The sequence below is a fragment of the Ursus maritimus genome, unplaced genomic scaffold (assembly GCF_017311325.1).
Source record: "Ursus maritimus isolate PB19 unplaced genomic scaffold, ASM1731132v1 scaffold_12, whole genome shotgun sequence".
Taxonomy (NCBI): Eukaryota; Metazoa; Chordata; class Mammalia; order Carnivora; family Ursidae; genus Ursus; species Ursus maritimus.
In genome coordinates, this window is record NW_024423564.1 from 42,954,055 (window position 1) to 42,975,701 (window position 21,647).

At 39.3% G+C, this 21,647-nt stretch overlaps 1 protein-coding gene and 1 pseudogene across 1 annotated transcript in view; one reads left to right on the top strand and one right to left on the bottom strand.

Annotated features, from left to right (window-relative positions):
* Positions 1-21,647, top strand: part of ERICH3 (glutamate rich 3) — a 95,399-nt gene that overhangs the window by 36,971 nt on the left and 36,781 nt on the right. The window contains exons 8-9 of the mRNA XM_040626589.1: positions 4,871-5,089; positions 17,141-17,321. Of these exons, the coding sequence (XP_040482523.1) occupies positions 4,871-5,089; positions 17,141-17,321 (400 nt within the window). The remainder of the gene's footprint in view (positions 1-4,870; positions 5,090-17,140; positions 17,322-21,647) is intronic.
* Positions 6,297-9,511, bottom strand: LOC121101991 (annotated as a pseudogene).

Genomic DNA, 21,647 nt, shown 5'->3' on the forward strand with positions numbered 1-21,647 from the left:
AGATGCAAGATTCAATTAATCTACTCAGTGAAATTTATATTGTGCACTGACTAAGCATTTACTATGTACTTCTGTTTAATTATATCTTACTTTAACTGGAAGGCCTATGATTTCTATGCTATTTAGCAAAATGAGTAAGGAATAGATTTGTAATAATATAAGGTTATCTTTCATTAATTTGAATGGTCGTATGAAAAACAAAGAGAAACATCTTACAGCCGGATATGACTTCTATCAGAATAGACCCAGTGTTGACTGATTCTAAATTTTAAATGCATGAAACCTAGAAAATGAAACTTTCCAAGAATAGGCTTGCATTTTCATGCCGACTTACTTTACCATCAGTGTATGAAATTGCTTCAAGTTTGACTCTGGAGAAGGTTGGATATAGAAGAAAAAGAATGTCCCTCTTTAAAAAGTGGTGGATTAATCACACATAGGAGCTTGACTTTGCTCCTTTTCAAGGTTATGTCTCTGGTAATTTTAACTTATTTTAACAGAGCACCGGAGGGAAACATGGTAAATATAAAACACAAGTTACTCAAACAGGGACGAATAATTAGGACATTCAGTAATTAGGGAAGGTATCGTTTATATTTCTAACATGAAGAAGAAACATTTGCCATCTTAAGAAAGAACCTCTGTCATAAGAACAATTGTCACTGTGTTCAAATGGGTGAATTTAGTTCCATTTCTTATTAGGAAACATAACATAAATGAAATTAAGGTATTTTTTCTTTTTTTTTTGAAATTAAGATATTTTTATCTAGAACTGACATAACCTTGATACTAAGAAATTAATCTGGACAAATAAATGATTATGTTTCATAATAAAGGTATAATATGACTCTAAAAATAATAACTAATATTTTATCAATTTAAATGCTTTTCAGCTTATGAAGCACTTTTCATAAAGCTTATTTTAGTAAATTTAATAGTAGTTTCCTAGAAAGCAGGAAAATTTAAACCAAGAGTGGTAGCACTTTGTCTAGGGAATAGCACTAAGTCTAGGAAGAAGCTTGTGGGGTCATAAGTCAATTAGGCTGACGCTCTAGGATCTGGTGTCCACATTGAAAGCAGATTTCCTGTTTCAGCTAGCGTCCAGGAACAGACAGGTCCTGAGAGATTGTCTCACGTTAACGAGAATAACACAGAACAAGCTCATTTGTCTCCCTGTAGTAAAGCAAAATCAGCAGCCAAATCATAACCAGGGCCATTGGTTCACCAGATATCAAGTAACCGAAGCTGTAGAAGCAGCCATCTTCCCCCTATAGACAGATCTACCTGAGAAGCCAGATCACAATGAGAAGGTTGCCTAGTGAGCACGGAATCAGAATGAGGGTATGTAGAGGAATGGAATCAGGTTAAAATGGCTTGATGTACCTATCTCATCTTAGGAATGGGCTTGCCAAAGGTACCAGAAAGCTCAAAGGTCTTTGGCTAAATCCCTGTATCTTCCAGGGTTAACTTTGCCTTAGGACTAGAAATATTTAAAGTCCAATGGGTGGGATTTTATCTCTGCCAGATAGTGCTTGGATGGGTATGTGCCACATTTGCCAAGGTGATTTTATTATTCTTTCTAAGCTTCTATACTTTGATAGACACTTCCCTATTAGATATGTAAATACTACTAATCAAGTAATATTCAAGTTCTGCTCACTAGGGAGGGATTTTTTTTTTCCCTTCCACTGATTTTCCAATTCTGCTCTGAGCCATTGGATGGATTTATTAGCTAAATCTGCATAGGGCCTTTTATTTTCCTGTTCTCAAGTTTTGGGGTATGAGTGATTGAGGGATAGACACTTAATGGTAGCTTACTTAGGCTGACAAGATTGAGATCAATTCCATGTTAATTTAAACTAGCTAAACTTACACTTTTCATTCAGTAATTATTTATTGGGCACTTACTATGGACTAGGTCCTGCTCTAGGCATTAGTGATATATCAATTATCAGGGCAGACAAAAGTCTCTAACTTATTGGAGCTTATACTGTAATGTACATAAACAAACTATACTGCCAGAAGACATGTAATTTTTCCATGGTATTGATGACGAAGATGATTTAATATAAAATCAGACAAAAATCTCTAAAGAATAGTAGCCTTCATGATTGCTGAGTATGTAGTGAGTACCCACTAAATTCTTCTGCTTTCTTTAAAAGTAAAAGTTATGGGGGCGCCTGGGTGGCACAGCGGTTAAGTGTCTGCCTTCGGCTCAGGGCGTGGTCCCGGCGTTATGGGATCGAGCCCCACATCAGGCTCCTCTGCTATGAGCCTGCTTCTTCCTCTCCCACTCCCCCTGCTTGTGTTCCCTCTCTTGCTGGCTGTCTCTATCTCTGTCGAATAAATAAATAAAATATTTTAAAAAAACAATTAAAAAAATAAAAGTAAAAGTTATGTATATGGGAATTGTTAGAAGGGACAACAGACATAAGCAAGTTTCTAAGTATCAGGAGAGAAGGTCTTCAATTCAGGCAAAAGCAATTTGGTCAAAAACAGGGTGGTTAGGATGCAATTGAGTAAAAATCGTGACTTAGTTGAAAATGATTATCCTTACGAGAATTTCTCATATACTATTGATAAGTGTAGACATTAATGTATCTATTTGTGAAGGCAATGTGGGAATATCTATCAATGTTTTAAATGAACATGCTCAAGAATTTTTAAATATAAGAATTTATTTCAGGAATATACACATATGTGAAAAGGAATAGATTCAAGAGTACCTGGTATTATAATATTCATAATAGTCAACAATTTAAGGCACCTAACAACTTAATAGGGTGTTGTTTTAAAAATAGTTTATTAAAGTATGTTAAACAAACAAACAAAAAAAGGTAAACTTATTTTTACCAGCATGGAAAGACACTGTGGGCTAAAAAAGCAAGGTAAGGAATGGCATGTTAATTTTTTAAAAAATTTATTAAACTATTTCCAAGTAAGGCACACAATTGACTGATAATTACTTAGAGATAATAATTTGTAAAAATCTCCAAATCCCCAAAGTTCTGGACTCATTGATTTTATTGTTCTTATTATTTTCACTTAATTTATATTTGTTATTACAATATTGATGCACACCATCACAGAAAAATTGGAAAATGTAAGAAAAGAAAAAAGAACATAAATAGCACCTGCAACATCACCTATTTTAATAATTCTAAATTCATTGGTGAATATCTGTTTAAATCCCTTTATGTTCACATAAGTGTTTTCAATCAAAATATGGCCCATACATGCCTTTATTTATCCTGCCTTTACTTATTTAGCAGTGAGTAATGTTTGGAGAATGTCTCCCCTTTCTTAACAATAACTTTTCACTATATTTAAGCATCTCAAAAAATTAATTGGCTGAAAAAAACCATACCAAATAAACTGGTATAAAATAGGTAAAAATGATTAAAGATGCCTTAAAGTTTGGAAAACAACCTCAGATGCACAAAATGACTAGTTTATTTATTTGAAAACTCAAAGACTCAAATATATTTGAAAAATGTAATATGATTATGTAATATGGTACTTTTTTATTTTTGATTAATACAGAGATACAGTTTTTCAAATAATACAAAGATACATAAGATGGAAAATGATATCTCCCAATAATCCAAATCCCCAAACGCAACCCTTAAAGTCTTCCGGTCATCCCTGATTTTATCAAAATCCACATACAAATTCATTTAAAAGAAACTATGATCACATCACATGGACCCTTTTATCGTCAGGATGAATAGATTCATACTATGCTTTTTGAAGCCTGATGAGAATCTATTACAAAGACAAAAAAAAAAAAGTTAAATATTCTCCTATTGATGGACTTGATGGCTCAACTGAATTTGGTGTGTGTGTGTGTGTGTGTGTGTGTGTGTCGTTTTACACATTTACATCAACCTATTGTGCAGTTATCTTGGTAGGATTTATTCCTACAAGTTGAATTTCTAGGAGAAAATATACTGAATAGAGTCTTTGGGTCAGAGTTTGCATTTGGTTCCATGCTATTATATTATCAAGGAATATTATCACCCCTGCCTGGGTGAAATCAATGTGAAAAAAGTACTAACACCCCATTGTTAAGTAGACTACCCAACCCTGCCTCAAAGTACAATACTTCCAACTCCTTGATTTTAAATTGTTTAATTGTACTAGGGCCCCATAGATTTAATGGATTATTGAGGAAAAATCCCAAGTACTGTAAAAATGCCATCACTGTGTATTTGGCATAAAAATGTACTTCAGTGGGGGGGCGCCTGGGTAGCGCAGTCGTTAAAGCCTCTGCTTACTAACACCCCATTGTTAAGTAGACTACCCAACCCTGCCTCAAAGTACAATACTTCCAACTCCTTGATTTTAAATTGTTTAATTGTACTAGGGCCCCATAGATTTAATGGATTATTGAGGAAAAATCCCAAGTACTGTAAAAATGCCATCACTGTGTATTTGGCATAAAAATGTACTTCAGTGGGGCGCCTGGGTGGTGCAGTCGTTAAGCGTCTGCCTTCAGCTCAGGGCGTGATCCCAGTGTTCTGGGATCGAGTCCCACATCAGGCTCCTCTGCTGGGAGCCTGCTTCTTCCTCTCCCACTCCCCCTGCTTGTGTTCCCTCTCTCGCTGGCTGTCTCTTTCTGTCAAATAAATAAATAATCTTTAAAAAAAAAAAGTACTTCAGTAAGGTTAGAAAGTCATGAAAATTTAACTTGCTGTGGATACTAGAAAATGCCGTTTTTCAATTTAAAAAATGAAGTGTTTTGAGTTTGCCTATTTATGTCAGTTGTATTTACATGCAATGTAAATCATGTAGTCTCGTCTTTAATTTTGGGTTACATTGGTCACGACTTCCATTTTACTGGTTGTTATGTCGTGAAATGTGATTACAGGGCAAGAAGGCAGTGATGAAGTTCAAGAACTCCATGGACAATTCACAGGCAATGAATCGCTATCAACTTCCAAACATTAACAATTACATGATGCCGATTCCTCCTCCACCTCCTCCCCCCAGTGGAAGAATCGCAAGGGAAAACAGACTTGAATCATGGAGAAGGAGAAGATTTCGTCCAACCACTGCTCCAAATGGCTTAGATCCTCTCTTTACCAGGGTAAATGTGGAATCAAGTTTTCTTTTATTAATTTAGCATAAATTTCATTGCACTATTAAATTTCTAGATGTGCAGTACAAATGAATCTAGTGAAATCAAATGCAAAATGCTTTGTAAAAATATAATAATTTTATAAATGTAATTGTAAGCTTGGATGAATCTGAAATCAAATATTTGAGTAGCTCAGTTCAGTAACTGGTTTAGCACAGTTAATAAAAAATCCACTAAATCTTGTGGTCAAATTTAGTTTGTACTCTGCCCATTTCTAAATTATGTATTTCCTTCGGTTTGCCCATTCAATCACATGTTGACAGAAGTATTTTAACATTTAATTTGTGAAAATTCAGGGGCTTCAGTATACCCCAAAACATAATATGCCATATAAAATATCTTATTAAAGCTTCCTCTTAATGATTCTTGGAAAATTACTGTATAATACTTAGAAAATATTTTCTTTCAATGTTCTTTGAAAATATTGCAGCTTGTAGTACTCATTTTCTCAAAATGCCAAAGAAAATAGTCCTATGGCCAGTTAGACTTTATATAGATACAGGCTGGTACAAAGGCAGAAGATCTCTTAGCTTTGACTGTGTAAATATACAACTAATAGTAATTAGATGTAACTTCTGTGATTATTATCGGAGAGCAAGGTCTGCATTTGACTGAGAATGAGGGAGTGAAAAACGGACCGGGGAGCAGACTGAATGCTGGTTCTTGTAAACGCACTTCACTCCGACCTGCCTTACTTACCCGATGTCCATATCTCAGCCCCAGCAGCTATCCTCATCAAGGACCTGTCTTCCGTGCGCTTGCTCAGATTTTCCCCTTTCAAATCCATTTTCACTGGTTTTCTTCCTTTGTTGTGGTTTCGGAAAAAACACTGTATCCCTCATGTCTGAGGCCCACTTCCACCCTGTGTCCTCGATTTTATCTTTTTCCACTGCCCGTCATTCTCCTCTTTGATTTGGATTTTCCTCCTCCCTGTTATATTCATTGCTGTCTCTCAGCATCCCCAGGCTTTGCACAAAGTGACGGGATCCTCCCTTCAAGGCTCTAGCCATGGACTCATCTTCTCTTACTGCGAAGTTCTCCAAAGCGTAGTTGACTGTAGCTTCGTCTAACAAACATCCCTGGGCAACTCAACTTACAATGGCAAAGGTTTCTTTCTTTTTAACAGTTTTTATTTAAAATTGTATATAAGATTACTTTATTCCTGCATCTCCTCAATCGTTTCTTCCTTCTATTTGTCCTCTTTCCTTTCCTACTTGGTGGGATTTGGCTTTACGTTCAAGGATCTTTCTGCGGTCTTTGTCCTGTTTCAGTCTAGTGATGACCACCTTGCGAGGCTGAATGCCCGCGTGGTCGGTTGTGCCATCTGCCCTTCTCTCACTGCACTCCCTCCGTGTAGATGGCGTATCCCTCCGTGTCAGCCTGGACAACTTTGCTGGTTTGCTGACCTTTGTAGTGTCCTCACACAACCCCTCTTCGGATGGGCATGAATCCAGTGCTGTAGTTCTGTCTCAGCTCTTTGGAAAGAGGGGAAGACGTGATCTTCCTGCGAATGTGGGAAGGTGCCTTGACGTGCCGTTTCCAGTTCTTGCTCGGGTCAGAAGTCACAAAGGGATTGAGCTTCGTTTTGGCCACTGGCGCTTCGGCGGTGGCTGCAAAGGGAAGAGAAGGTTTGTTGCTTGTTCACATTATCATGTGGTTGGTCAGCTGCAATTCTGGGACCCAGACTGGAGGAACAGACCCTGCCTGGGGCCTCTTGCCCTCATGAAAGACAGAACCATAGAATGTTTTTAAGATTCCACTCAGCTGTGAAACATGTCACGTATACTCGAATTCCATTGCCAAAGCATGACAGCGATGGAGAAGGAAGTAGCATCCTCTCACAGGGTGGGGCAGTGAGTATTTGGAACAGTGATGAAATCAACCACATCTACTGACTTACTTCTGAACTCAACGAGCCAGCAAACACATGCTCTTGAAGGCTGTGGCCTCTACGTAGTGAAAACACGGGTTCCTTATCATATTCACATGCTGGCAGCATTAGACTTTCTGATGTTCAAGTATAGTAATGGGATATGCTCTACCCAGTCATATTTAAAAAAAAAAAAAAAAGGCTTACTGCATCGGACTCCCTGCTTAGTGGGGAGCCTGCTTCTCCCTCTCCCTCTGCCTGCTGCTCCCCCTACTGGGGCTCTCTCACTGTCAAATAAATAAAAATAAAAAAAATCTTTAAAAAAAGGTTTAAATATCTCCTAAACCATAAGAACATATTAAATCTGTATGTGCAGGGCACCTGGGTGGCTCAGTCAGTTAAGTGTCTGCCTTCAGCTCAGGTCATGATCTCAGGGTCGTGGGATCGAGCCCCAGTTGGGCTCCCTGCTCAGTGGGGAGTCTGCTTCTCCCTCTGCCCACTCTCCACCCCGCTTGCTTGTGCTCTCTTTCTCTCTCAAATAAATCAATACAATCTTTAAAAAAAATCTATACGTGCAAGTAACAGTAATCAAGCAAACGGCCGTGTACACATCATTATTTCTTTACGAAGTAGAGCACTGCTGCATATCCTGAGCCCCCATTTCCTGCCTCATCACATCTCTTACTTCTTCCCAGAGCAACCATCCTACTGACTTCTGTGTTAACTGAGTCCTGTTTTTCTTTGAAGTTGTGTCATTGATATACATAAAACTTCAGAAATAACTTCAAATCTAGCATCATAATGAAAGAACAATACTTACAAGAGAAATAAGCTGAATGGAACCTTTGGGTCAGAGTCTGAGTTTGGTTCCTGGCAATTTTAGGAGCCTCTTCTGGAGAAGTCAGAGAGGGCAGGTCATGAGTGTTTCCTAGGAAAATGAGGCTCACCAGGGTCAAGGCATCAGGTCAGGTCCAAGTGTGGACCAGTGTGGCCACGGGATGCCCCGCAGGAATATGGTTGGGGGAATGGGCTTCCATAGCTGGGCACAGAGGAGAGAACAGTGACTTCTCCAGCCCGTGGTCATGACAAGTGCAGCACAGGTCGCATGGGAGCAGCTTCCCCTGAGCATTCGGCACCGAGGTTAGCAACACAGCATGGTGTCAGCCGGCACAGCCCTTAGCATGTCTGTCGTTTTGAGTCATAAGGTTTTAGCCTGACTTGGTCTTTTGTTTCATTTCGTTTCCAAACTTCTATTCTATTTGGGGAATGATAGAACTACTACCCTAATCCTCTGATACTCTTATCTTTTCTCTCCTATTTTCTGTTTCTTTGTCTTTTTGTTCTGCTTTCTGGAGATTTCTTCAGTTTTATCTTCCACACATTCTACTGAGTTTTTTCTTCTGGTGCCTATTTTACATTCTAAGAACTTCCTTTGTGTTCACTGAATGTTACTTTGCAAAAGCATCTTGCTCCGTAGGATTTTGATTCTTTGGTATTTGTGGAGACTTCTTTGTGGGCTAATAGATGTTCAGTTTTTGTAAAGAAAACGAGTCTCTTAATGTTGGGAGTGGAGTTGTATAAATGCCCAATAGAAAAGAAACGTTAATTATGTCATTTCTGTTTTCACATGCTTAGCATTCTTGTTTATCTGCTTTCTCAGTTCCTGAGTTCTAGAGATAATTCATTCTCTGTAATCGTAGATCTGTCCATTTCTCCTTGTAATTATGTCAAATTCTGCTTTGTAAATGTTGAGACTCCCCGGTTGTGTGCTCTCAGATTTAGGATTCCTCTATCTTACTGGTGAAGTGATTCTTTATGATTAAAAAAGAATGATCCTCTTTATCACGTTTCTTTTGGCTTTAAAATCTCCTTTGTCCCACAGTACTAATTTTCTTTAGATTAGTATTTAAAATATAGCATTTAATAACATATATATTATATATATTCTTTTTATTTTCGGCCTTTTAATATCTTTGAATTTAAGTTTTAGCCCTTAAATGTATTTATGTAGCATGTAATTTACACATTAAATTCACTCATTTTATGACTACCATCCTCAGAGCATCCTCCAAATACTCTTAAAAGGAAAAAAAAGAGGGGAAAGGCAGAAAGATATGGCTTGCTGGTGACCTACCACCTGTTCCTCTAGGAATGTGTAGAACACAGTCCCCGTCTTCTGTGTTCTATGCTCTAGGGGATGATTCATGGAGCCAAACGACAAGGTGTGGTAGATCTTACAGCCCCGCAAGCTGCTGCTGTGCACGCTGCCTTGTTTCCTTTTGTTCTAAGATGAGCAGAGCTTTTATGCTGCTTTTACAGAATCCGTGAGACTACTTCGATTTTGCTTTGAGGTTTACCTCCACATCTCAGATATTTATGTCCTCACACCATATTGCTGGTCACCTACTCTATACAGCAGCCTATTGAAATGGCAATGGTCCCATAAATAGTATTTATTAATGTGAAAATATATGCTTTCAAGTAAGAACTTACTTAATCATTATGGTTATTTAGTTAAACCAAAACAAAACAAAACAAAGTTGGTTTTTATTTTTTATGTGTTTTGTGTAATTGAGCTTCTCCAGGCATGAACTAGTCTGGGCTTTCTCTATATCTGGTCCAGGCCCCCTCCCCACCTCTTAGACCTCCCACGAGCCCTGTGCAATTACTGGTGCCTGACTGGGAGGTTCTCCTGCCCCTCAGATTTGACATGGTTAAGCCAGCTTCTCCGTTCAATTGCCTTGTATCTTATAAAGCATGACCTTTCCCCCCCAAAATCTCAAAATCTAGGCTCAAAATCTAGTTTTCCTTCTGTCTGCATCACACTAAGTTAATTGCTAAGTCTTCCAGATAGAGATGTCCAATAGATGTATAATACAAGCCACATATGCAACTTTACTTTTCCAATAACTACACTAAAAAATGTAAAAAAGAAACATGTGAAAGTAATTTTATTAACGTACTTTGTTTAATCAAGTATATTCAACATACTATCATTTCAACATGTAATCAGTGTTTTAATGAGTATTGTGCAATTTTTTTCATACTACGTCTTTGAAATTCAGTAAGCATTTTATATTTATGGCACATCTCATTCAAATGAGCCCCCTTTCAAATGCCCCACAGCCAAATGGGGTAAGTGGTTGCTGGCTCAGACTGCACAACACTAGCACCTGGACAATGGCTCATGTGTCTGATAATCCTTTTCCATTCTCAGTGCTATATCCCCGGGTCAGGGGCTTGCTACCTAAGTCTTCACAGGGCTGGCTCAGTCATCTATGGGCTTACGTTCTGTCTTTAAATCAACAAATAGCTCAATTTAGCTTTTATTGATTATGACAAGCACTGTTCTAGGTACTGAGGTTACCAAGATGAGTAAAGCCAAATCCTTATTCTCAGAAGGATTGGAGTTTAGCCAGGGAGACCAAAATATCGACAATTAAGCATGACCCGTTGTGGTGAATACAATCATAGTGGTATAAATAAAGCACAATGAGAACGCAGAGGAAGGAAACGCTAGCTTTGAGGAGATTGAAGAGTGCTTCGGAGAGAAGATGGCATTTGAAATGGGCTTTGAAAGATGAAGTAGGAAGTTAGCAGATAGAATCAGGGAGCAGAGGGTCAAAGGCAGGAAGGGGGACAAGAGCAAGCAAAGTGCATCTCAGGATTGACAGATTCTATGTAATGAAATTAAATGAAGCTTGAGAGAAGAGCTCCCAACATGTTCCTCCCCTGCTTAAGACCTTCTCCAGCTCCTTTCCTAATGAAAGCAGGTATAATCTTCTGCCTGGATCTTTTCAAATGTAGCTTTTATTATTATTCAGGTATGTTGAGACCTATAGATCGAGAGAGGATTACCATGGAAAAGACAGTTTGTCACTTAAAATTCCCCAAAGGAGGGACATGCCATGTATATTAGGCAGGGTTCCATCCAGAATTATGTTTGACTGCATCTGGGCTTTTTGGCCCAGCTAAGTTGGTAGATAAAATCATCCACCACACGTTGTCACATGGGGCCACACAAGGCAGCACCAGGGTTGGCCAGGAGACTGGGGGGACGGGAGGCAAACATGGGCAAGAGCCTTTGTTGTGGTTTCTGAGAGAAGGAACAGGAAAGACAGGGTAAGCAGGCTTAGGACTGAACAGTATGAGTAATTTTGGCGGGTTTTGGGGTGTGGAGGCTGTCCCTGACTTGTCTGCTGCCTGGTCGAGGGGTGCTCGGGGCAGAGGAACATTGGCCCCGAGTTTAATAGCCAGATAGCCAAGGTAGGGCGAGGGTGGATGTGAGCTCCCGTTTGGTTAGTTTGTCCATGAAAAGCACTCTCCTAGGCAAGTTCATTTACCGTCTCTAGGAATTAGTTATTCTTGGGAGGGGTAGTGTCCCCAGGGTCAGTGAGGCCCCAGGTGTCAAAATATCAGAATACAAAGATGTGCTTAGACACTGGTGTTCAAGGGCTTTCAGATTTTGAGTCCTTTCCAACTTTCCACTCCCATCCAGACCAAACTGAACTACTCCCTGGACCCTCAGCTGGTTGATCCACCATTTCCCCCTCTGATCTGTGCTTTTTTCTATTATTACTTTCAGCAGGACATTCACTCACTTTTAAATCATCTATATATTTTTTTCTTATTCAATTACCTTTGCTGGCTTTTAATATAATAAAATGTTTATATTCAATGTTGACAACAATGATTCTACCTTCTATTTAGTGGACCTTCAGCACGTGCTGGGAGTTTTGCTCAGTGTGTTACATACATTAACTCAATAACACAATAAACTCAAGAAAGAGATAAATAATTTCTTCATATTAAAGATGAGGAAACTGGGGCGCCTGGGTAGCGCAGTCATTAAAGCGTCTGCCTTCGGCTCAGGGCGTGATCCTGGTGTACCGGGATCGAGTCCCACATCAGGCTCCTCTGCTATGAGCCTGCTTCTTCCTCTCCCACTCCCCCTGCTGTGTTCCCTCTCTCGCTGGCTGTCTCTCTCTGTCAAATAAATAAATAAAATCTTTAAAAAAAATAAAATAAAAAAATAAAGATGAGGAAACTGAGCCAAGTGAGATTAAATAATTTGGCCAAGGTCACATAACTAGTTAGTGACAGACTAAGTATACAGACTCAGCAGACACTTGGAGCCTGCATTCGTCATCCTCAAACCCAAAGTATATGGAATTTATCTATAAGCCTGTTTCTCTCAAATCTTTGAAGATATTAATCACAATCGGTCGGGTGTTTCCTCAGTGCGGAGATGTTCTTTCTCTATGAACTGCCTGTGAGCGCCTGAGATAGAAGGATGTTATCAAACCCACCTTGCCCAGCGTCTGTCAAAGGCCTTATGTTCTATAGTGATTTCTGTACATTGTAATAGGATCCCTTCTCTTCCTCTCTTCAAAAGGATTTTCTTACTAATGCCCCTTACTCTGTTCTGCTTAGTATCAATACTCATGTACTTTTATTAGTTGTTACTTCTACTCTCAGATTATGAAGCTTGTTGAGGGCAGGCATTTGATTTTACTTACATTTCGTCAAAGTGTTTATTAGTACTGTGTTCATAAACAGCTATTATTTTATTATTCATACAAACAAATTAAACTCTTAATTATACTACTTAGTTCATGTAAATATTATGGAAATAAATTATGCCTTTCAGACATAGATCCCTTTTCTTCAAGCACAAAAAGAGCCTAACAAATGTTAGTTTTGCTAAAGAGATTGCACATTTCTTTTGTGTGACTTTATTTTTAAAATATTTTTTTTAAATTTCCATTTTAGTCAATGTATTATCTTGGTATTTTTCACTCTTGGTTTTCCTCACCAGTAGACTCGGATTTGAGAATGAAAAAGGAAAGCATCAGCATGATTTTAATACAGGGTAATTCAACATCGCTCTTACAGGCTTGATTTATTTCAGGCACTTTCCTTTCAACAATGTTTTTGCTTGAAATTAACATTGCAGTTTGGTAACTACGTTACTAGAAAGGACTTTAAAAATGGTTTAAATGTCAATTCAGCAATCAAAATATCTTAGCAGCTGGTGTTGCAGAATTAAACAATAGAAGAGAGAAAGAACCAAAGATGCTTCTAGGGGGTCTGCAGCAGGCGGAGTTTAAGGGCAGACCTCGGCAGCTTTTCAGACCTTACCAAAAGCAAAATGCAGCTGGATAATTTCTACCTCTTAGCAGACTTATTGAATTTATTCTGCTGAGGGAGATGAGGAAGGGAAGGCTCATGTGTCCACTCAGCATCCTCAAAACCTGGAGCTCCAATACCTCCAGGGGGAGGGAGGCATTGGGGGACATGCCAGGAGTAAGCACGAGACACAGGTTACACGGTGGTAAGAAAAATGGGCAAGAGGAGAGTGACGAGAGGAAGCATAGGAAAAGCAAAGGAGGGAGGAGCAGAGAACAAGGAAAAACCAGCAGGAAAAAAAAGAGAAAGAGAGGAACCAAATCAATCTACTGAGAAGTCTCTATTACAACCAGCTGCTTCCTGAAGCCTTAGGATGCCAACACCGGAGCGCTCTTCCTCTGGCTCATTTCGGAATTTTCTCCCCCTGAGGCCTGAAGCAGAGTCAACACGGGGACTGCCTGCTGCTCCTGATACAAGCTTTTAATCAGTCTTTGTCAAAGGTGTTGCTTAACAGGACACTGTGAATCAGTTTTCATGTTGTGGTACCTATTGAGGGCCTATAAATGCAGAAAGCTTCGGATGTAGGGCGGGGTCAACTTACTGTAGGTTTTGTCTTTCAGCAAAGGACAGAATGTGGAATCCCTAAATGTTCCATGTCTATGTCCAGTCAGATCAATGTTTATTAGGCCCTTGCTAGGTGTCAGCATTGGCCAGACACCGGGGGCATAAAGCTCAGTAAGACGTCCTTATGTACTGAGAGTGAGAGGAATACAAGGGAATAGTTTCAAGGCCATGTGACTTAATAGAGTTCTATGGGTCCGGAGACTAAAAACACGAGAGTCGTGTTTGGGCCACTCCAGTTAGTGCAGCTGCTGGATCTTTAAATGTATCGAAAGAAATTGCAAAGAGTTGAGAGATAGGAGGAGTTGAAAACATAAAGACATTTTTTGTTATTTGAGGAATGTTGAACCTTATCCCACGGCCATTGGGGATTGTTGGAGGACTTTAAGCAAGAAAGTCACATGATCTATTTAATGTTAATAGTTCACTCTGATATGCAGGAGGAAGGAGATTTGGGGAGATACCAGGCTGGAAATGGGGAGACCAGGTAGTAGAGTGACTATGCATCCCAGCTTTCCTGGAACAGTTCAAATTTGTAGGGTTTTTTTTCTAGTGTAATTATTAATAATTCCTCTTTCACTGCGTCTCCCAGTTTGGATGATAAATTCTGTGGCTGCCTTAGTAACTAGAGATTTATTGCAGGGGTCTAGGTAAGACTCCATGATGCCCGGAGTTCATCAGGTCTTGGCTAAGTGAATGAAGAGGAATTACTGCCCAAGGCTATCAGCAGGAATAAGCCCTTTGACACCCTTATAGTCTCTTAAATCTACCCCCCACGCCGACTCAGGCCTGAGCACAGAAAAAAAATGCCGGTGAAAATTTAGAATATTAGGGGCGCCTGGGTGGCACAGCGGTTAAGCGTCTGCCTTCGGCTCAGGGCGTGATCCCGGCGTTATGGGATCGAGCCCCACATCAGGCTCCTCTGCTGTGAGCCTGCTTCTTCCTCTCCCACTCCCCCTGCTTGTGTTCCCTCTCTCGCTGGCTGCCTCTATCTCTGTCAAATAAATAAATAAAAATCTTTTTTAAAAAATTTAGAATATTAATCGAATACTGAATATTACAAATATGTAATAGCTGATTGGTTAGCCGCTAAACGAGCCTGCTGTTTATTTGTCAGCTCAGATTGCGCTTGCCTGAGATAACTGAAAAGAACTGAGAAGGAAAGGCGTAAGCAAGTGGTGCAGAAAGTAAGAAAGATAAGCCTTAGAGTCGTGTGCGGGCATGAGGCCCTGCTCCAGTTCCTGAAATGGAACTGAATTTCCATGGAAGGTTTTGATAACTTGCTTGAGGACGGCAGAAAGGGGCCGTGAAACCTTGCTAAAGTTTCATCAGTCTGGGTCCTTATAACCTTGGAAGATGGTAAGTATAGAGGCAATTTAGTCAACTGAAAGAAACAATTGTTCATTTCCTAGTGCATGCATTTAATCATGAGCTGTCACTCGGGCCTCCCGTTAGAATCCAGAAAAGGTTACATGGTGGCAATAATTGGGGAATATTTTTAAAAAGAACGAAGTAACTAGACCCAAGAGAAAAGAGATGTTGCTGTCAGGAACACACTTGCGCAGAAAAAAAAAAAAATGAGTAAGAGTAAATGAAAAGGTGAAGAGCTGTCATCTCCTTTATTTTACTCTTACCCATTTCAATGTCTACTTTCTCATTTTGTACATATGAAGCAGGCCTTTCCTCCACCCTAATCTCACTATTACCTTGCATTTACATAGAGCGTATCTCCCAGAAGCTCACAGGGCTACCTCTGAGTCCATGCCACTTTGGAAAGTACTGCTTAACAAAAAGGAGGTGCTCTCATCACATGTTTTAGCGGGAGCTGGGAGCTGGGTTTGCCGTAGGCTGGTGATTGTGCTCTGGGCTGCATGTCACAGCTGCCCAAGAAGAGCAAACCTGGCATGATTTTGCAACTTGGAGCCAGGCCTGCCATCAGCCCTTTGCTTTCAAGTGTGACTCGGAGATGTTTCTTATCTGCAGAGAATTATCCAGGTTGCTGGCTTACCTTCATGGCTACTGGTGTCCCTGAAATATTTTTGTTGATTACCTCTCTGTTTGGGAGCTCTGTTTGCCACAGGGAAGACAATTTACTTAAATTTTAAATCTTGGATTTCCTTCCCCGTTTACACTTTTCAGACTGTCATTTGCAGAATGTTATTTAATCAGATTTACTTCCTCTGGTTCTTGCTTCGGAGAAATGGAATTGAAGGAGGAAAAAAAAATCCTCTGAAGTGGAAGGGAATGGGTTTGGAGATGGAAATATTTTAGTAGTTCCTTCAGAAATTTTTGTTGCAGCTTTGTTATTTAAAAAAATGCGTGTTTCCAAGGCATCCATAATTCAATGAAATCAAACGCAAATAATTGCTTTGAATTCACTGAAAGTTGGTCTCTTCACATTTTTCATTTAGTTGAAAATTGATTTTTAGAAAAGTGAAGTAGATTAAAAGTATTGCCTGGCCTCTGTATAATTCTCAAGCTGACAGTATTCTTACTAGGCTCTCTTGAAAGTCTCTCAACCAACCATGACTATTTCTCTGCCCCCTCTTCTTCCTTTTCCTGCTTCTTTCCTCATCTTCCTCTTAGAGGTTAGATAAACACTTTGCTTATTCACTCTTGTGAAAATACTTAAGAGTATAAACGAGGAGGCCAGGCGGAGGACATTTCTTTTCATCTCTGGCATATCAATTTGTTGTTTATTGTATAAATAAATGTGTAAACACCATAGAACAGAGGTTTTTTGTTGTTGTTGTTGCTATTGTTGTTGGGTTTACTGTTTGATATGAAAAATAATATTAATGATGTTGGATTTTCATTGATTGAATCCTTCCTGTAAAGATGGATAGTCCTAGGCTTATCACACATGTCTCTAATCCTCAGAGGGACCATAGAAGGAATCGAACCTGTGCCATCCCCCTCTCACATAGTCGAAGATCAGGGAAGGGTACATTGTCAGTGCTCAAGTGTAAAGATAAAGCACTCAATTGCAAAAACAAATTAGAACAAAATTATGCCACCAATATTTAATTAATTTGATTTGAATTTTTATCTGAGAACCAGCTGAAAGAACCAAGAGCAGTTTCCTCTTCGTGTTACTGATATTTTTGTTGTATGTAAAACACACACACACAAGTAAAATAAAAAGTGACAAACTTTGTCCAGATCCCTGGCATTTATATTAAAAACAAAGCCAAAATGCATGTAATTGTTAGAGAGATTTCTTTGGTAACGGGCTTGACTTTTTGTACCCTAGGAAGACTGACATTTTATCAAGGTTTTATTGCTAGGGAAGAGGCTTTTCTAGTCCTCCTATTACAGTATCATTTCTCTCTGATTAGAAGGTAATTAATTAATAAGCCCCCTTCTTTTGTTCATTTTAGGATTCAAGAAAGATTCATAAAACACCACCGCATAGTAATGCAGCTATTACAATGATCTATTTGGGGAAAACTGTGCACCTGTCTCATGATCACCCAGACTTCCGGGATGAAATAAAAGTTTATCAACAGCATTGTGGTGGGGAAAACCTTTGTGTCTACAAAGGCAAACTACTTGAAAAAGGTACACATAAAATGTGAAGTATTTTTTTTAATTGCTTAAAGTTGATGCTATAGATAAACTATTGTTGATATCATATCAAAATGACTTCAATCACTATGAAATTATGCATATCCAGGGACTTATAAAACAGCTGCCTCAAAGTAAATCTCGATTTACTGCTCCGTGATTGAAACCGAAGCGACAATTACTCTTGCAGATTGTGAAAGAAAGAATTTGGAGTGATTTAACCTGGTAACAGATTAATTTTGGGACGGAGATATATGATCACTAAAATGTTGCACGAATAAACTGTCCCCCAAATTACAAGCTAACTATTTGGCCTGCCATAGTGAATTATAACATACATTATTCTAAGGGGAAAATACCAGATTGGCAATTTGTTCTTTAGAAAAATGTTGAGATAAAATCACAAATCCAATAAACTTCAGGGTGAATCACACCTAAATAACTTGGTGCAGAATTTGGCTAGATGGATTTTAGTACATTTCTGCCTTCATTTGATCATAAATCCATGTTTCTTAGCAGAAGATAATTTTTATATCCAATATAGAGTTTCACATATTGTACTGAAGTGGTTTTCATCAATATTTAGTTGTGTGGAATAGCAATTAAAAGGACAAGTTGTTATAGGATTATATTTGTTATTTTCTTGCTTAAGAAACTCTGTTTAGAAAGTAATTGCATTTTCACTAAGTAAAAGAAATATTTATATTTGGGCAATCTTGATACAAGTTTAGGGAGTCCTAGGAGTTGGGGGCAAGAATGGAATTGTTACTTTTGGCTGGCTTTTCTGATTTCCTTCATCACTCAAACATAGGGACTGTTAATTCTAAAAATTTCAGGTACTTAAAAAGAAACTAGACAGATTAGATATTTAAAACTTTCCAACATAAGAAAGATTAAACATTTGAATGTTAGTTTTAACTTTATAAAGATTTGTAAAACGTATTTATAAAAAATAATGCTCAGTAATGGTAAAAACTGTTTTTCTCCATTTTATATACCTGGCTGAAATGCAACTTACTTTGCCACTTTGTCATAGCATTTGAGAGTTCATTCCTTGCATCTTGTAGATGGTGAAAATGAGAGAAGTCCAGAGGTACAATGGCTTCTTAAGGTTACACGCACAGCTCGGGGCCTGGTCAAGAGCAGATCCTGGACCTCTGAGTAGGTGCAGGACCCTTGCTCAGTTAGCTATTCTTAGTGGCAAAGGGTTTCCTACATTTCCATAATATGAGAGGTATGAAACCCCTTATGAGAGGTATGAAACCCCTAATGATAGTGGCATAGACACTTCATTTTTGAAAGTGCAACTTTCAAGTATTAATTTAGAAGAATTGCTGAAATTAGCTATCATCTACAATTGGAATGAACGTAATGAAACTTTTCCTGGGTCTTGGATCACGCTTTCTTCAAGACAATGCATGTATGTGTCTGTTGCCTGCTGGAAAACGTGGTACCTACGAATGAAACAAGAACAAGGCTTAGCTAGCTGAATGATTCTCAGGAAGACCACATATCCTCTGTGGTAACAATGCAAAACCAAAAAGTAAGGGAGAGTGTTACTTAGCTAAGTGTTGTTTTGCGTACCTGTTGATCCTGGGACTGACTTCTGTTGTGTCATTGGACAGACTTGAGTAACAGGATGGAATGGGGACTTAAATAATTGAATCCTGTCCACACAAAAATTTTGTCTCAGCTTGCCCTTTGATTGCCAGGAAAGTAATTGTTGAAAATTGAAAAGTTGGGTGGCTCAGAGTTGACTTGTGGTTCAGCAATCTTAGCAATTTAGCTGGGCTGAAAAGAATCTGCCCGTTTTACAAATCAAAGCTGTGCATGATTCAGTGAAATGTGAATAGGTTTTTAGAAGAGTTCTGTTTAAAAAAAAAAAGGGGGGCTTTTAACGTTCTGCTTGGAGCGGTAAACTAATTAAAAATGTGGCATTCGTTAATTTGTCTTGCTTTTGGATGAGAAATAACAATAAAATTAATTATTTAGGAATGTGGCAAGTGCATCTTTTATTCCCTTAGTAATTCATTGATGTGATGTCTTACAGTTTGATTTGAGACATCAAGCCACATATTGATTGCTTATTAGGTACACCTATGAAGTCACCAAGTATTTCTGCTACGTTAGTAGAGTTCTTCGCAGGCATTTACCATGTTCATCCTTTCCAACAAGGCAAACCTTGTCCTCCTGGGTTCATGTGGATACAAAGAGCAAAGTAACTTTTCTTTTTTCTGACCCTCTTATAATCCCTTCCTTTTCTGCCCCATTTTCCTGTGTTTTCATAACCTGATCCTTTGTACCGATTTGTACGTTCCTCTTTACTCCCGCTTCTCTGTTTCCCCACCCCCGTGCTGCTATCTTGTCTTTTGGAGCGCTGTTCCTTTGTCTGCAGTAGGACAAAGGAGTTTAAATTCAAGATAGGATTTTAAATTCAAATTTTATCCATCTCTTAAGATTCACATTGAGGCTATGAAGCTTTCTCAGCCGACTTCGACTGTGTTTGTCCCCCTCTCCATGGCCTGTGGCTCTTAGTCTCCCCTGAAAACCAAAGCATTTCATTACACCGTGACTTAGAGTAACTGGTTTTCATTTTTCTTTTACTCGTTACCTATATTGAGTTTTTAGTTTTTAAAAATAGCTTATTGAGGTGTAACTTATATTCCACAAAATTCACCCATTGTGAGTGTACAATGCACTGGGTTTTAAGCATTTTATAGGGTTGTGCAGCCATTAGCACAAACCGGTTTCAGAATCCCTCTACCACTTCAAAAGTTCCCTTGTGCCCGTTGGCCAAGAATCCTTGCTCTTTGTAGCCAGCCTCAGGCAGCCACTGACCCGCTGCCAATCACTACAGATACACATTTCCTGGACATTTTGTAGAAATGAAACCTTACAATAGGCAGCATTGGTGTCTTGCTTCTTTCACTTAGCCTGACGTTTCTGAGAGTCATCTATTCACAGCATTTATCAATGGCCGCTCTCTCTTCTTATACCCCTGAATGTATTCCATCCGCTAAGTGTACACTTGCACTGTTTCTAATTTGGGACCATTATAAATCATGCTGTGATGCAAGTTTTTGTGTAGACATCTGGTCATTTCTCTTGAGCAGATGCCTAGGAGTGGATTTGATGGCTTCCCCCCGCCCCCCGAGTGTGGGCCACATTTTTCTGCTTCTTACATACACGTCTTTTGATTTTTTTTGTTGTTGAAAACTGGACATTTTCGATCATGTATTACAGCAACTGCGGATTCTAGATTCTGACTTTTCTCTCTTGACGGTTAATCGTTCTCACTCTTTTTGCTGTTGTCTGTTTAGTAACTTCTCTGAAATCTGTGAAATCCATGCCCCCTCTCCTCGGTGGACAGCCAGTATAATGCCTCTGCTCAGATTTTATCTTTTTCTTTTTCAGGCTGGTCTCCTTGGGTTGTCTCTGTGCTTTCAGTTTATTGATCATCTAGTGATTTGTCAGAGGCTGTGCTCAAAGGCTTTGAACCAGTACAGAGTCAGAAGACTTTGAATAAAGTACAGCCTCCACCTTGTGCCACGGATCTGTGTATGGGTGTGTTTCCTGGGGCTAATGTAACAAATCCCCAAAACCGGTGGTTTAAAACAACAGAAATTCAATTCTCTCACAGCTCTGAAGGTCAGACATCTGAAATCGGGTATTATTAGCAGGGCCATCCTCCATCTAATAGCTCTAGGAGAATCTTCCCTTGCCTCTTCCAACTTCTGGGGATTCCTGCAATCCTGGGCATTCCCCTACTGGTAGCCCAGTATTCCCATCTCTGGGTCCTCTGTCCTCACCTGTCATTCTTGCCTGTGTGTCCTGTCCTCTTCTTATAAGGATGTCAGTCATTGAATTTGTTTGACAAAGCAAATCCAGGATGATTTCATCTTGATCCTTCATAGCTTGTATCTGCAAAGACCCTATTTCCAGATAAGGTCACACTCTGAGGTTCTGGGCAGTAATGGAGTTTTAGAAGGCAATATTCAACCCACTGTAACGGGTTCAGGAGTCCATCCAAAGTTCAGGGAGTTTTCAGTATGCTTTAACTTTTATTTTCCATCAGGCTTCCTTGTGTTTTCTTTGTTCGTGGGTGCAAGCTCCCCATCGGCCGGGGATGTGTGAATAGGTTGGGCCTACTCCAATCCATGCCACTTCGCGTCAGCGGGGGGACGCATGGAGAGCTTATCAAATGTGTCTGCAATGGCCTTGTGGCCTGTATCTCCCTGTTAAGTTTCTGGCTAGTATATCAGCCTGCTGCTTGCCCTGATTACAACTACAGTCTCAGCTAGCAGAATCTCTGACCTTCCA